Genomic DNA, 18,289 nt, shown 5'->3' on the forward strand with positions numbered 1-18,289 from the left:
TTAAAACGAAAACAAAATAAACACTATGATTGCATTATCAACACGTTCAGATTTTGAGTTACTTTCTCTTCTTTTTTGTTTAAGAATAAACTGAGTTTCAAAAAAAGAGTTGGCACTGCCTTGGTGAAAGAGAGAACCTGTACAGTTCGTACCTTAAGAATATCCCTAAATATTGCAAAACACTAATTAATTGCTTCTAAAATGCAGCTATAGTACTTTAACAAAAACCAATACAACAGACACTCTGCATAATTAGGTCCCAAAAACGGCTAAATAAAACAATTAATAAATATCAGTAAATCAGACATTTGACAGTATCCAGAACAATGCAGTCTGCTTGATTTGGCACCGCATCCACTTCCTCCACCCCGATGTTATGTAACAGCAGTGTGTGCTGTTGACAAAATGCACTGCAGAAAAATCCTCAGACAGCACCTTCGAAACCCACCACCACCTCCACATAGTAGGACGAGGGCAGGAGGTACATGGAAACACCACCACTTGCAAGTTCTCGCATCATTCTGACTTCCTGTTGCTGGGCCAAAATCCTGGAATTCTCTCCCTCAGAGCATCGTAGGTCTATCCACAGCTCATGGACTGCGGCAATTCAAGAAGTTACTTCTAACACCTTCAAGGGCAACTGGGAAGGGTAGTAAGTGCTGGCCAGCCAATGATGACCATGTCCCACAAGTGCATTTTTAAAAAAATTAGGGACAGATGTGTGCAAAGTTTAATTTTGAAATCAATTTAAATTTTGACAATTTTACATTTAAGGAAATAAAGAAAAAAGTTAAATATTGTATGAATTAAAATGCATTTTTGTAATTTTTAAAAAAGATTACTCTTGGAGACCTCCTGTGTTACAATTTACTGCTTCTTTAGAGTGATTAATATTTTTAATGAAAGTAAGTAGTTTTTGAGTTGTAATTGCTCCATTGGGAAAAGTTGAACCTGATCTTAATAGAGGAGTTGGTGGTTTGTAAACTATGCCAGCTTTCAGATCAAAGTATGCATACTGGTTGAAGAATGCCAGGTGTTAGTGTGAAATTCTTTGAATCCAGTGGAATTATTTTACATGTCTTTCAATTGCTTTGGAGAAAAGATGCTGCCTACAACTATAATAATTCAAAGCTATGGTCATTCAACCTGCTGCACCATTAGATATGATTATGGCTGATTTTGTTTGCACTCTGAATTCCATATTTCCATTAATGCCAATCACCTATTGATTTCCTCGCCTAACAAAATTCTATCTAACTCGACCTTAAAAATACTCAATGACCACCCCCTCTATTACCTTCTGAGGCAATATTTCATAGTCTCTCAATCCCCTCAAAGAAAATATTTCTCTTTATCTCTGGCCTAAAAGAGCGCCCCTAACTTTTTTTAAAGTGTCCTCTAGTCTTGGACCTGCCCACAAAAAGAGAACATCCATGTCCACTTTAAGACTATTAAAGATCTTATGCACTTCAATCAAGTTACCCCTCTCTCTTCCCATTTCCAGTGAAAAGAATCCCAGCCTAAACAAGCATTTGTCATAAGACAACCTGCTCATTCCAGGTAAATTTCATTTACTAAACCAACTCCTGAACAAACCCCAATGCATTTACCTTCTTATTTGGATAAAGACAGCAAACCCATACAGAGATTGAGATGTCTCCCCTATAAAACTGAAGCTTAACCTTTTTTTAATTCAAGTATGCCTGTAACAATAGCCTCCTTAATTACTTGCATACTAACTTAATGTGACTCCTGCACAAGAACAGGAGAGAGTGAGAACTGCAGATGCTGGAGATCAGGGTTGAGAGTGTGGTGCTGGAAAAGCACAGCAGGTCAGGCAGATCAGAGGAGCGGAGGATCGGTGTTTCGAGCATAAGTGTATTCCTGATAAGGGCTTATGCCTGAAACATCGATCCTCCTGCTCCTCGGATGCTGCCTGACCTGCCGTGCTTTTCCAGCACCACACACTCGACTCATGCACGAGAACATCTAGGTTTCTCTCCACTTCAGAATTCTGGATTTGTTTTCTGTTTAAGCTGTACGCTTTTTAAAATTGCTATTCTTGCAAAGAGAATAATTTAATTTCCCACATTAAACTCAATCTGCCAGGTTTTTGTTCCATTAACTTAAATATATTGGTCTGCATGGTTGTTATGCCACCTTCACAACATTTATTTTCTACTTGTCTTTCTGTCATCTGCAAATTTAGTTACCATAACTTCATTCTCCTCATCTAAGTCATTAATATGAATTGTAAAATCTTGAGGGCCCAGCACACACACCCATGGGAGTTCATTTGCACAAGCTGCAAATCTGACAAGTACCCATCTGTATGCTTTTTCTTTAACTAGTCCGCTAATCTTCTATTCATATTAGTGTGCTACCCCTTACACCATGTGTTCATATGTTGTCCAGTAAGTGTATTTTGTTAAATGCTTCTGTACAACATATCAGTGGGCTGCCCTTTATCGACAGCACGAGTACCTGCAAGTAATTAGTTAAATAGAATTTCTCTTTGATAAAACCATGCTCACTCTTTCCAATTATTTTGAGTTTTTCCAAAATCTCAGTTATAACCTTGATGATCAATTCTAATAAGTTCTGTGATCAATATCAATCCTGGTATGTAATTTCCTGTTTTCAGCCTGTGTACCTTGAATAGAGGGAGTTATATTTGCTACTTTTCAGTCTGATGGAACCTTTTTTAAAGTCCAACATATTTGGAGAAATTAACGCCAACACATCTTGTATCTCAATACTCAGCTTACAGTTCATCAGGACCTAAAGACTTAGACCAACTCTCAGCTCCATCAGTTTGTTCAGGACTACTTCTTGGGTGGTTACATTTGTGCCAAATTTCTCTTTTCTTTCAATTTCCTAACTAACAGGCATTCCTGGGCTTTTATATCTAAACATTTATTCATATATACTCTTAATTCTTTATTACCTACTATTAATTCCCCATTCTCACTGTCGAGTTCAAACATTCACTTTACTTAGTACTTGTTAGATAGCTGTAGAGAATCTTGCTAATTGCTTTACATTTCTAGCAAGTTTCTCCTCGTGCTTTAATTTAGTTATCCTGATTAGCCTCTTAGTCATTCTTTGCTATTTTTAATATTCTGACATCTGACTTGCAATATCTTCTCTGTGCAGTTATGTCCTTTATTCTTCTGTTTGCTGCTTTCCTTAACTTGAGCCAACCACAGGTGGTGAGTCCTTCTCTTGGACTTTATAGAAAGAATGTGTACATACAAATATGCTGAAATATCTCAATATCTGCCTCTACTTCTCTACTGATCTATCTCTTAGCCAGATCACTTCACCCAGTTTAACTTTCATCTAGCTTTTAAGGTACTTAAGATTAGCATAGCTTAACTGCTTTGGAACTGGATCAAACCATTGTTCATTGTTTTTGTGTCCTAACTGCTGCTTGTCGAAATGAGTGCTTTGGAGTTGGTTGAAAACATGAAGTTTTAAGAGGTAAATGGTAATTAAACTTAATTTCAGGGCTAATTTTCAAACTAAATTAATTCTTTAGTCTTGTAACTTAAACTGCTCTGTTTGATTGTTTTAATCACATTTTTGAAACAAGTCGAAGGGTCTGTTTCCATGCTGTACATCTCTATGACTCTATGACTAAGAGTCAGGTAAGTCACACTTAATGAAGCTGGTTAACTGAACAATTGGTTTGATCCAGTTCACAGGCATTGCTTTTTGGAACTTATAAAAAGGAGGCAACGTCCACACTGCTTGGTTAAACAAAAGTGCTTTGAGGTTGGATGAAAATAGGATGTTAGGTGAGATGGGAAGTGGATGGTGTTGAAAAACTGAGAGCTGTGCTCAGTTTCATTCTGGGCAGTTCAGAAAGTGACACTCTCAACGGACAGTTCGTGAGGGATTCCTGCTGGGGTTTTTCTTACAGTTTCTAAAGCATAATGTACTAGCTTAATAAAGCATGGGACTTCAGTTTTGTTTTGAAATGATGGAAGGTCTGTAGCTTAGTTACTCCCTTTAGCAGAATTTAATTAGCATGATCTTGAGACAATTCATGACAGGAGACCTCAGATCCAAGATGTGCTCATCTTGCAAAATGTGGGAAATAAGGGACACCTCCAGCATTCATGATGACTGTCTGGCTGCAGCTACCAGCTTTTCAGAGCAGGGACTCCAGGAAGACTCACTGTGGAGCATCCATGATGCTGAGAATTTTGTGGAAATCGTGTTTAGCCAAGTGGTCACAACGCAGTTGAGGATTACGCAGGCAGAAAGGGTATTGTTGATCATTAGACAAAGTAAAAGGCTCAGGATGGGAGTGGGGGGCGGGGGATGGTTGGGGGGGGGGGGGTTAGATTTCGCTGAGGTGGACTGGGCAGGACTGCTAAAAGATAAATCAGTGCTAAAGCAGCAGTGGGCGCTAACAAGTGAGATCCTTAGGGCAGAAAGCAGACATCTTCCTCCCAAAGAAGAATTCTATAGGGAAGATTAAACCAAAAAGGAAAGCTTATGACAATCTCAAAAAACTGAACACTGAAGATAACCTAGGGGAGTATTGATAGTAGAGGGTTCAAGTGAAAAAAGAAAATCGGGAAACAGAGAAGGGATAAAAAATATTAACAATATTTTTAAAAATATTGAATTCTTTGAGAGAGAATCTCCATTGTTTGAAATCAATGAATGCACTGACCTTGTAGAGAACATGAAATGTATTACTTATTATAAGGAGCAGAGAGAGATGTATGATTTGCAGTCCAAGGTTGCAATTGAAAATTATGTACAGTAAAACTTTGCAGACAGTTGGTTCTGCTATAACTTAGTAGTTCCGTTCTCGTGCAACCCTGTGTTATAAGAAAATCACATAATAGCAGCACCATTTCAATGATGGGGCCGAAATTGCGTTATAACCAATGCACTTTAAAAGCAGTGACCCACACCATGGGTGCTAAAAAAAATAAACAAACAGCAGTGTGTTTTGCCCTTTGATGTGAAGGGCACTGTTTGTCACTGGCCACTTGGGTGTTTCCTTTTTTCCTGGTGGTGGAAATTTGAATAAAGATTCGTGCAAAAAAAGAAAAAAAAATAAACAGGACTGTTTGATCACACAGCATTGCCCTTTGGTTTGAAGGGCAGTGCTTGTCACTGGCCACTCGGGTGTTTTCCGATCTTCCTGGTGGTGGAAATTGAATGAAGATTCATGCACTTTGTGTCTTTCACTGTGTTTCACACCTGCACACACACACCATGGGTGCTGGGGAAAAAATAAGCACTACCGCAGTTAGGCGGTAGTGTGGGGGTTAAATTTTTAAAAAAATTTTAAAATTAAAAAAAATAAAAGCAGTGACCCTAATGAGTCAATCATGTTATTGTGAATTCACATCAACGAAATGCATGTTGTTGCAGAACGACCTGTACTTAACTGTTGCTCACAGCAAGGTTCTATTCCTGTTTTACAGAGATCTGCTGAAACTGTTTACCACAATGGAACTTATGCGTTGGAGCTCGCTAGAAGAGGATTATGGCAAGGAATTGAGGGAAGAGTTACCTGAAAATGTTTGCACAGATGTTTTTTCGAGCACAGAAGAGGGAAATAAGAGATGGAAGGATCTAAAAAACCGTGTAGTGGAGCATGTACGTGTGTTATTTTTAAAAGTTAATGTCTCAGTCATATTATGTGTTATATTTATTAGAAAATGGGAGCTAAAGCTGCTTAGTGTTCTTGAAAATTCCTCTTTATTCTTCTATTTTATGTCCATTAACAATTCTGAATCCATGCTGGTATGTTCCCCTTGGTTGAAGGTGCCCTCATTTTCTTTTCTAACCTCTTGAGACGGATTTAACAAAAGCTTTTTGGCTGAGTATTGAATTTCCTTATCCATTATTGAGTCTGTTACTAACAAGATTTGCTAAATTCAATCCTATTTTTCTCCACAATCCATTCTTAGCAGGCAGGCCTATCTCCCATTAGTCGTTTATAACTGATGCAACTGTGAACCTGTTTTGCTGTGAAACACTCAGCTGCTGTAAATGCTACAGTTCAATTTCTTGCTGCAACTTGAGTAAAATAAATCCAAAATACTCTAACTTTTTATCCTGCTGAGTCTCAAATACTAAAGTAGTCCACATTCAAATGCAGCAAAGCTGGACAATACCCAGTTTTTAAGAAGGGTCACTGGACTCAACTTTGCTTTCTCATCACAGATGCTGCCAGACCTGCTGAGTTTCTCCAGTAATTTCTGTTTTTGTTGATTATATCAAAGTTTGGGCTGACAAATAGCATACAAATAATAACATGCACCCCACAAGTGCCAGGCAGTGGTCGTCTCCAAACAGAATGAATCTAACCATCACCTCTAGGTATTCGATGGTATTACCATCATTGAAGAGCCTACTATCAACATCCTGTGGATTACCATTGACCAGGAACTGAATTGAACCAACCATATAGTGGATAGATGAGCATGTCAGAGGCTGCGAATCTTGCAGCGAGCAATATATCTCCTGTCTCCCCAAGGCTGTCCAGATAGAAGTCTGGAGTGTGGTGGGATACTCCCCACTTGTCTGGATGAATGCAGCTCTCACAACATTTAAGAGGGTTTTTCCTGTCACTTGACAATTTGTTATCTTATAGATTATTAATTCCAGCTTTTTATTGAATTGAAAATCCACCATTTGCTATTGTGGGATTTGAACCTTGGTCTTTGAGTGATAGTACCACAAGGCCATTACATAAGTTATTAGGTTATGTGTGGTACAGGAAAATGAACAGCCAAATATCATCATGTTTGAACTATTCATTTAACTTTGTGATCTTTCTGACAGAAGTAACAGTGAGAGCACTGAAATTGATTTTTTTTTGTGCTCAAATGAGGGGATAACAGTTGTGGTTTCTGATTTTTACTTATATTCACTAGTACTGGAGAATGGAATTGCCTATAATTTCCTCACCCACTTCCATCCTGTCATAAAAGTACAGCTCAAACGTTGGCTAAGTCTGCTCAATCTTTAGGCTTGCACATCATATTTCTCAAACTCTACCCAAGCATGAGTAGAGTATGGGCGGCACGGTGGCACAGTGGTTAGCACTGCTGCCTCACAGCGCCTGAGACCCGGGTTCAATTCCCGCCTCAGGCGACTGACTGTGTGGAGTTTGCACATTCTCCCCGTGTCTGCGTGGGTTTTCTCCGGGTGCTCCGGTTTCCTCCCACAGTCCAAAGATGTGCAGGCCAGGTGAATTGGCCATGCTAAATTGCCCGTAGTGTTAGGTAAGGGGTAAATGTAGATGTAGGGGTATGGGTGGGTGACGCTTCGGCGGGGCGGTGTGGACTTGTTGGGCCGAAGGGCCTGTTTCCACACTGTGTAAGTAATCTAATCTAATCTAATGATACAATGGAAAGTGAAATGAAAGGTCCACATTGTTGTAATGAACATTCTGCAAAGCTTTTTGTTGAAGTAGAAAAGCAAAACTTGACAAAATAGGAACTATACTGCAAGATGTTTGCTCTGCACAAGGCTGCGCTTTGCACATTGACAGGGAAATTAACTTGATTTTGCGTAGTGCCTGTCACAGTGTCAATGTCCCAAATTACATTGCAGTCAGTGAAGTGTTTTCGAACATAATCACTGTTATGTAACACATGAGGTATAACCCATAAATAACAATGTGACTGTGAACAGAGAGCCTATAGTGTTGTGAATGGAGGCATGTATATTGTTAGGATATGGGGGATAACTCCACAGCTACTCTGTGAAAGTGTCATTGGATATACAAGGTCTCTCTCAGAAAGCAAGTTGATTTAAAGTGTCATTTGCATAACAGTACCTTTTTACAATGCATTAGTCTAGTATTTTGTGGTCAAGTGGGATTTTAACCCACAACCTTCTGATATGTACAATTGTGCTTCCAACGTGATTCAGATGATAACTGAATATTATCTACTTTGGTAAGTGTATGTAAGCGTGCATTTCTTGACTGCGAGGTACAGTTGCTGTGATTGCACCTTATTAATATTCAGCATTTTAAGTCATTCATAATGGGAATTACTTATCTGAACATGTCTTGAGTATACCATGACTAAAGCTTGCACCAAAAAAGTTTTAAGAGCCATGTATCCTTTACCATATGTTTCTAATGCACAATGAGAAGCACTGTTGAAGATCAGCTAGTGGACTAATACGTTTTAAGATATGGTTTTCTCTTTTTTTCTTCTAAACACTATTCTATAGATAATTTTCTGTAATCTATTCAATATGCACAAGTTTTTTATTCAGCTGCTTTTAACTTGCTTTGAAAAGTAATTCCTTTTAACACTGATATTTCAGAATATTCGAATAATGGCAAAATATTACACAAGAATCACAATGAAAAGAATGGCAGAGCTTCTTGATCTTTCAATTGATGTGAGTATCAAACTTACTGTAATCTATATCGAGAATTTCAAGGAAACATATTGGTTTGTGTGTAGTTACTGAACTGGAACATTATAAACAAGAAAATCATAGAGTATGATTTTATTTTTGTTTCAAACTTGTTCTGTTCGAAGGAAGAGTATTTTGATCTGTGTAACAAAACATGAATGACTAGTTTAGGGAAATAAGTTAACTCCATTATTTTTCACTTGTCATCTGACTTAGTTCATGATGTATTGGTGCTGTCTTCGTGTTTATTAAAATTAGGATATCAAGGTGTTCTTTGCAGACCAGATATCAAGTGGTGTTATAGAACATAGAAGAATACAGCACAGTACAGGCCCTTTGGCCCTCGATGTTGCGCCGATCCAAGCCCACCTAACCTACACTAGCCCACTATCCTCCATATGCCTATCCAATGCCTGTTTAAATGCCCATAAAGAGGGAGAGTCCACCACTGCTACTGGCAAGGCATTCCATGAACTCACGACTCGCTGAGTAAAGAACCTACCCCTAACATCTGTCCTATACCTACCACCCCTTAATTTAAAGCTATGCCCCCTCGTAATAGCTGACTCCATATGTGACAAAAGGTTCTCATGGTCAACCCTATCTAAACCCCTAATCATCTTGTACACCTCTTCCTCTATCAAGTCACCCCTAAACCTTCTTTTCTCCAATGAAAACAGCCCCTTTAACAATGTTGAATGATACTGATGTACTGACCAATTAGTAGAATGTGAACAGTGTGCTGGACATACGGAGATGGAAAGCATATGATAGATGAGCAAGAGTGAAATTATAAAATGGAAAGGACTGTACATTAGCTAAAAGCAGATTTTGGAATTAAACCAGTAGCTATCAGTTCCTCATCTACACAAATAGAAGTTCTCACTACATTAGTGAACGTGTCCTGGTAGCCAGCACAGAACCTACAAACAAAATCAAAATAAATCCATGCTTAATCTATGCACAGTGCACACATGTATATCCCCATTTTACAATAGCTGCTTTCACAAATTGGTGGTTCACATTGTCATTAGTATGTAAAATTACACTAACTTACAGTCACTTCAGACCATTTTGAGTTGCTGTTATAGATAGTCATGAAGCTGTCAATTTGTGCAAAACTCCTCCACTGTAAATATTCTGTATCCATTGAATTGGATTAACTTCATTGTCACGTACTCTTTTGAGTACAGTGAAAAGTGCAGCACTATCTTAGGTAAAAAGGTACTTGCAGCATCACAAGTACACTACAGATGTTCCTGTATTTCAACCTTAGTAGTCTAGGAATTCTGTGGAGAATGTTTGCTGCAAATGTGAAGAAACTAATTATCCAGCAGATATCGGCATAGTAAAAACAGCATTTGAGACATCACCATACGTTTTGGGGTTTCCCTTTGTCAAATAATCCTGAATGTTACAATCTGGTTGAGTTAGTTTTCCCTTTTACTGATTTTAGTTTTTTTTCCCCCCCTCTTTTTAAATGTTTTAATCCATATTTATATTTTCTTGCAGGAATCCGAGGAGTTTCTTTCTAATCTGGTGGTAAACAAGACCATTTTTGCAAAAGTAGATAGGCTAGCAGGAATCATCAATTTCCAGAGACCCAAGGACCCCAATGACATACTCAATGACTGGTCTCACAAACTGAACTCTCTGATGGGACTTGTGAACAAAACCACACATCTCATAGCCAAGGAGGAGATGATTCACAACCTCCAATAGAGGATAAGAGTTTGTGTGTCTTTTGAAAAGACATTTTAAGATCTAAAATAATCCTTCTGAACCATGCAAAAAAAAATGTATTTTTTTTTGTGCTGAACCAGAAACAGCTTCTGATTTGTCTCGTGCATGGTCTCCACATGGTTAGATATTGAAGAATGGGGATTCACAGTATGTTTGATTTGCCTCTTTTTAAAAGAAATAGTACAACCTGGAATTTGAATTAAGTGGAATGTTTGTATTTTGTGATGTGTATTGTAAATGGAATAAACCATACTATCAAAACATTGTCACCAGGGTGACTTTCAATTGAAGATTTCCATGATTTTGTTTTTTTCTGTTGTGTTTATTAAATAAAATTTAATGTTTCAAATTTCCTTTCCAATAATTGCAGCATTCTACTGCAATTCCACTATATGATTCCATTTACAGTACAGTGCATATAAAATATTTTTAAAAAGTGGAGAAGTGTAGAGAAGTTCAATGTACTTTTCCCTCTTTCCCCTCATGAAGCATGGTTTGCCACTGTACTTGATGTTTTAAGTTATGTAGTCATCACTAACAAGACGCTAATTTAACTGTTTGGTCATATTTGTTTAACAACACCCTTGCTTCCCCTCTGTTGAGTACTTATAATGGCATTATATTGAAAGTATTACAGCAAACTTTCTAACATAACTAGCATTGTTTATGGTTTCCCCATTGAGAAACCTATAAAATTTTCTCAAACATCAGTCCTGATGATCCAGTTTCTTTCATGATTCCCAAACATAGCATTATCAGAGGAGGATCTATTATAAATCAGGTTTATATCATTCAATCTTGTAATAATCAACTTGACATCAAGAAATTTCACAGAATGATTCTTCTTCATTAAAGGTGAAGCACACAATATTTAAACTGTTAAGCTTTTTTATTTTTATCTCAGCGAATAAATATTCCCAACAACATTGGCGATCTTAAGCAGCAAAATTAGATTAGCAATTTACAGCAATCCCTTAAAGTTTGTGAGAAGATGTGTAGCTCGGGTGCTCGTTGTTGTCGTTCTGTTCGCCGAGCTGGAAATTTGTCTTGCAAACGTTTTGTCCCCTGTCTAGGTGACATCCTCAGCGCTTGGGAGCCTCCTGGGAAGCGCTTCTGTGCTGTTTCCTCCGGCATTCATAGTGGCCATATGGCACTCATCCACAGACTATCAACAAACACATCGACCTGGACCCAATATACCGGCCACTACAGCAGACAGCTCGAACTGACAACCGGAAGCGGCAGAGACAGGCCACTATAAATGCCGGAGGAAACAGCACAGAAGCGCTTCCCAGGAGGCTCCCAAGCACTGAGGATGTCACCTAGACAGGGGACGAAATGTTTGCAAGACAAATTTCCAGCTCGGCGAACAGAACCACAACAGCAATCTCTTAAGTTTGGCTAGAACCATCTTTTTCATTACCTTCAATTTGTTTTCTTTAAATAATAGTGTTATATTCTCTGCTGTAACTGAGGTTGTTGCATTCAGGTTTGCCTCACTTATTTTCAAATGTTTAAAACATAAAAAGACAAAACTTTCGAGATACATTATTATCAAATTAGCTTGGAATGTGAAGATTGCCACCACATGAAACTATTGAGGCAAATAGCATAAATACATTCCTGTTTCAGGATTTGGATAATGTGATTAGATAGATGGAAAGAGGCTCGTGTGGAGCAGAAATATTGCCATGGACAGAATGAATACAACATATAAACACTGTCATTGTACTTTGGCAGTTTATTCACACATTCCACAGTGAATATGTTCGTGCAAATGTGCTGATTGGCCTCTGTGAGCTGATGGTGGTGGAGGGGGAGGTGACATGACTGACTTATAAACAAAATCTAATCCAATCCTCAATTTTAAATCCGCTTTCTGGGGGACAGTAATTTAGAATCTCTTCAGTGTGCAAAGAGGCCATTCAGACCATCAAGTGTGCACCAACCATCTGAAAAGCATTCTCCTACCCTTTACCGTAACTGCATTTATCATGCCTAATTGGCAAAATCTACACATCCCTGGACACTAAGGGAAATTTAGCATAGCCATCCACCTAACCTGCATATCTTTGGACTATGAAAATGTGGATGTAAAGTTGTTTCCAAGGGAATTTATTCAAGGGACTTTAACCAAAGTACTGGGTGTAACCAAACATAGTTTACAGAAAAGCAGAAATAAACACTTTCAAATTTTTCACCCCAACGACACCACTTTTTTTGACTGCTGACTCTTTAAGGTAATATTTCTTTGTGTTGGTAGTGCAGGTACTTTATCCCATTGGTAGTTTTCCATATTATATATCACTGAAAAAGTCTCATGCAAAACATACAGTGAATTGCTAACTGTTGATCTGTGCATGTTTTTAGCCAAAGCAAGATGGTATAAACAGCAATTGAATAAAAAAAAAGGTTTTGTTTTGATTGAAGGATTCATGTTACACTTTACGAGGGTAGCAGACTAGAAATCGAGCTTCTTTATTCCTGGAGTCGTCATAAAAGGTTATCATCTTATCAAAGGATGTGTAGTCCTAAATTTACTAATCTGATACTCAGGTTGACAGAAAATGTAAACCAGGTTTCTGTACTTATCACGAACTGCTGGTTATTACAAATTGATTCTAACCAAAGGCAAACAATTATGAACTATGACATAACTCTACTACTTATAACTCTAAAACCCCTCCATACACGAAGATAGATTTTCTTCTAAAAATTGGTGTTATGGAGGAAGCAGGAAACAACATTGGCCAAGCAGTTCAACAGCACCAATCCTCAGGATTTGATGTGTTCCCTTTGTCACCTCTTCTTCAGTTGTCTGAGTTTTTCCCTTCAGTTCTTGGAATTCTTCACAGGTGCCACCAAGGGGCTATTTCACAAATATAAAGTCTCTGACTTATTAGTTGAAAACAACACTTGAGGCACTGGTAGGGAGAAAATAATTGGTTTGTCTTGGGTACCTTTACTGCAAAAAGAGAGACTACTTCCCCTTCCAGAGATTTGAACATTTCTCTCATCATTCACGTCCAGAAGTTACACAGCTACCTCAGAACCAATCAGCAACCAGTTGCCAACTGTATCTCATTATTATGTCTCCACATCCTGGTGCATGGCTGTCTCCTCTTAGACAATCCCTTACTGCTTGCAAAGCAACGGTATAAACCTGACTCTCAATGAGTTTCATTAGCTTTGTGTAGAGCAATTCCTTACTTGATTCTTTGTAAAACAGTCTTTTTCCCAGTTCAGCCACAATCAAAAATAAAATAAAACTATGTAATCTTTGGAGTATTTAAATAATGAAAAAAAGAAATGGTTTGCATTTACCGAGCACCTGTTACTACTTCCAGCTGTCCTAAAGTACTCTATGGTTAGTAAAAATGCTTTTTGAAGTTTCATTATAATGTCAAGCATACAAGAAAATTTTCAATTTGTGAAGTCCCACAAATAACAAAGGAATGGTGGCAATTTATTTTAAGCAGTTTTGGTTCAGAATTTAACTTTGGTCTGGACCTTGCAACGCCTTTCTTTGTGCTTTTGAAATACTGCCCTGAGATGTTTAATGTGCACATGAGACAACATATATACTTGAAAATGCAGATTTTACAGTAAGCCCTGAAGTGAATGTTCTCTGCTTCTGAGCTTGAAGAATATGATCTCTGTGGCATGGATTAACCTTCACTGATTTTAATCTTGTCATCTATAGGTGATCACCAGTGCTGAGCAGAAGTGATAGAAATGTAGAAAGTAGGAACACGGGTAGGGCCTCTAGGCTTGGTCTGCCACTCACTATGATCATGGCTGATCATCCAATTCAGTAGCCTATTCCTGCTTTCTCCTCATACTCTTTGACCCTTTAGTCCGAAGACATATCTAACTTGTCCTTGAAAGCACCCAATGTCCTTGAAAGCACCCTAACCACTCTGTGACATGGAATTCCACAGACTCCCCTCTCTGGGTAATGAAAGTTTGCCTCATCTCAGTCCAAAATGGCAGCCTTTATATCCTGTTGATCACTGAAAGATGACAAGAATAAGTGAAATCCATGCCACGGAGATCATGTTCTTCGAGCTGAGAAGCAGTGTGTGTTTACTTCAGGGCTTGCAGCAAAATGTGCATTTGCAGATGTGTTGTCTCACATGCAGATTAACTGTCTCGGCATTATTTAAAAAGTACAAGAGATCCCTCTTTCATTCATCTAAATTCCAGTGAAATGAGATCTAATTGATTCAGTCTCTCTTCGTTTATCAGTTCTAGCGTGCCAAGAATCAGTCTTGTAAACTTTTGTTGCACTCTCTTCATAGTCAAAACATCCTCAGATCAGAAGACCAAAACTGCAAACAACAACCCAAGGACCTGGACAATACTCAGCTAGACATAGAACATAGAACATAGAAGAATACAGCGCAGTACAGGCCCTTCAGCCCTCGATGTTGCGCCGATCAAAGCCCACCTAACCTACACTAACCCACTATCCTCCATATACCTATCCAATGCCCGCTTAAATACCCATAAAGAGGGAGAGTCCACTACTGCTACTGGCAGGGCATTCCATGAACTTACGACTCGCTGAGTGAAGAACCTACCCCTAACATCAGTCCTATATCTACCCCCCCTTAATTTAAAGCTATGCCCCCTTGTAATAGCTGACTCCATACGTGGAAAAAGGTTCTCACTGTCAACCCTATCTAACCCCCTAATCATCTTGTACACCTCTATCAAATCACCCCTAAACCTTCTTTTCTCCAATGAAAACAACCCCAAGTGCCTCAGCCTTTCCTCATAGGATCTTCCTACCATACCAGGCAACATCCTGGTAAACTTCCTCTGCACCCGTTCCAGTGCCTCCACATCCTTCCTATAGTATGGCGACCAAAACTGCACACAATATTCCAGATGCGGCCGCACCAGAGTCTTATACAACTGCAGCATGACCTCAGGACTCCGGAACTCAATTCCTCTACCAATAAAAGCCAGTACGCCATATGCCTTCTTCACCGCACTATTCATGATCCTGTTCTTGAATGTTATCATATTTAAGGCCAACATATTGTTTGCCATTTTGTTAAAAGGCCACTAGACTTCAAACATCATCTCTATTTTTTACAGATGCTGTCAGACCTGCTGAATTTCCAGCATTCACAGTTCTATTTCTATGCAATTTGCCTTTTTTAAAAAAAAATTTAAAGCAGTGCCCTTTTCAAAGTGAAGTGAAGGGCAGGGCAGGGCAGGGATTAACTCAAAATAGAGTTAGAGGAGGAAATAATGCACTACACTCCTGTGGTGCCCATCTTTCCCTGAAAATCTCGAGGGGTAATTTGCCTTCTTCCCCCACTTGCTACATTCCATACTTTAAGAGACTGCCGTACAAGAGCACACAAATCTTGCTGCATTTTCACCACTCAGATGATAACTGCCTGTGTCTTGAAGGGAGTGTGCAATGTCAACAAAACAGCACAAGTGACCTGCTGGCTGCTGTAACAATAATCAATGGGAGTGAATGTTGATTATGATTGTACATTTATTTGTGAATGCAACAGCACCTTCATATGAGAGTTGCAATTTGTTTTGCACCAATCATAGTTTTAAAGAATGGATGATAATATGTTAAGCGTGGTGATGGATTTTGGCTGTTTGAAGTGTTTTTTTTCTATTAGAGACTAGTTTCTTTGCTCTCACTGCAACCTGGCTGGTGTAGTTTGATCTGACTCATTGAAAAGAACAGAATAAGAACATAAGGAATAGGAACAGGAATAAACTATCCGGTCCCTTGAGCTTGTTCCACCATTCAATAAAATCATGGCTGACCTTTCTCAGGGACGCAGCTCCACTTATCTGCTGATTCACCATAACCCTTAATTCCTTTAATGTTCAAAAATCTATCTTTGCCTTAAAAATATTCCAGGAGGTAGCCTCAATTACTTCATTGGACAGGGAACTCCACAGATTCACAACTCTTTGGGAGAAGAAGTTCCTCCTCAGCTCAATCTTAAACCTGCTCCTGCTTATTTTGTGGCTATGTCCTGTTGTGCTGGTATTACCTGCCAGTGGAAACAACACCCCTGTTTCTTTCTTATCTATTCCCTTCATAGGTTTATACGTTTCTCAAGTGCTGCTCTCTCCGAAGACACAGCAGATTAAAAGTCATCATGGAACGTCTGGATAACAAGGACACCTACGTCAGACTCCTACACGTCAACGACAGCTCTGCCTTCAACAGCATAACAGCAATCTCAAAACTCTGAGACTTTGGTCTCAGCTTCACCCCTGCAACTGGATTCTCAGTTTCCTAACCCACAGATTACAATCAGTGAAGATAGACAACTGCATCTCCTCTATAATAACCCTCAACACTGGAGCCCCCCCCCCACCCCAAAAATGCATTCTCAACCCTGTACACCCACAACTGTGTAGCCCAATTCTGAATTTCATCATCAACAAATTTGCTGATGACACCACCATGATAGGATGGATATCAAACAATGATGAGTCAGAGTACAGAAGGAGATAGAATGCTCGGTGTCAAAGTGCAATGAATACCTCTCAATATCAGCAAAACAAAATAACTGACCTATTGACTTTAGGAAGAAAGGAGGAGGACACACCTCTGTATATATCAACAGAGTTGAGATGGAGAGGGTTGAGAGTATCAAGTTCATAGGAAGTGATAACTGACAACCTGTCCTGGACTTCCCATGTAGATGTGATGGTCAAGTAGACACAACACCCCTTCTTGCTCAGGCGGTTCAGGTAATTTAATATGTCCATTTAATTTAATAGGACCCTCACCAACCTTTAAAGATGCACCAAAGAAAGTATACTGTTCCAGTGCACAACAGCTTGGTATGGCAACTGCTCTGCCTCAGACTGAAAGAAACTACAAAGTTATGTGCACAGACCAATCCATCACAGAAGCCAACCTCCTATCCATGGACTCCCATTTACATTTCTCGTTGCCGTGGAAAGGCTGCCAACATCATCAAAGACCCCTCTCACTCTGGTAATGCTCTCCTACAACCTCTTTTGTCAGGCCGAAGATACAGAAGCTTTGAACACATGTACCAACCAGTTCAAGAACAGTCTCTTCCCTGCTATTATTAGATTGATGAATGGACGTTCTAACTTCAAATAATGATCTTGCCAATGTTGATCTTGCTTTGCGCACCGCCAGCGCAGTTGTAACCTGTATGCTTCGCACTGTCTCAGTACCCAATGTTCCATTTGTTCTTGTTTGCTATGATCTGTCTGTACTGCTCGCAAAACAAAGCCTTTCACTGTGCTTAGGTACATGTGACTACAATAAATCAAAACAACTTTAAATACATTTATCAGACCCAAGGCTGGTTTTAAATAGAAGTCCACATTCCAAGTGGAGAACTCGACAACTTCTCAGCTGCCCAACAGGCTTACCTTACCAATGGGCTGTGTTCATATTGCTGAAAGCCAAACCAAAATTTTCATTTTTATAGATTTATACTTTCCTGAGATAAGAAGCAGACTTTGAACTATATTCATGTCCTGCTACAGCTCTAAACCTCCCCATCTCAGAAACCACTTTTCCATTCCCAACCTTAAGCCCTCCGACAATTCCTGGTAGATTGGAGATATTTTGGATTATATTGTGATGGGCTTACTTTGCGTAAATTCCTCCAGTTCAGCTTAGAACAATGGCCATCAAAACCCCATCATTGGGTGTACAAAGTTAAAAATCACACAACACCAGGTTAAAGTCCAACAGATTTAATTGGAAGCACACTAGCTTTTGGAGCGACGCTCCTTCATCAGGTGGTAGTGGAGGATGGAGCGTCGCTCCGAAAGCTAGTGTGCTTCCAATTAAACCTGTTGGACTATAACCTGGTGTTGTGTGATTTTTAACTTTGTACACCCCAGTCCAACACCGGCATCTCCAAATCATGACAACCATCATTGGGTGACTGCTTTGCAGAACATCTGTGTTCAGTCTGTAAAAATGACCCCGAGCTTCCAGTTGGCTGCCAGTTCAACATATGACAGTGCTTCCCCACTCACAATTCTATTGCAGGCTTGCTACAGTATCCCAGCAAGCTTCAGCACAAGCTCAAAAAAACAGTTCCATTTGGGGAACCTGCAGCTTCTAGGATTCAACATCAAGTTC

The 18,289-nt window shown here is 39.2% G+C and overlaps 1 protein-coding gene across 1 annotated transcript in view; it reads left to right on the top strand.

The window, feature by feature from the left end:
* The window catches only part of psmd12 (proteasome 26S subunit, non-ATPase 12), a 36,002-nt gene extending 25,134 nt beyond the window's left edge, over window positions 1-10,868 (top strand). Inside the window, exons 9-11 of the mRNA XM_072558864.1 lie at window positions 5,454-5,628; window positions 8,320-8,397; window positions 9,928-10,868. Of these exons, the coding sequence (XP_072414965.1) occupies window positions 5,454-5,628; window positions 8,320-8,397; window positions 9,928-10,137 (463 nt within the window). The 3' untranslated portion in view covers window positions 10,138-10,868. The remainder of the gene's footprint in view (window positions 1-5,453; window positions 5,629-8,319; window positions 8,398-9,927) is intronic.
* The last annotated feature ends 7,421 nt before the right edge of the window (window positions 10,869-18,289 follow it).

This window comes from Chiloscyllium punctatum, chromosome 39, assembly GCF_047496795.1.
Source record: "Chiloscyllium punctatum isolate Juve2018m chromosome 39, sChiPun1.3, whole genome shotgun sequence".
NCBI lineage: Eukaryota > Metazoa > Chordata > Chondrichthyes > Orectolobiformes > Hemiscylliidae > Chiloscyllium > Chiloscyllium punctatum.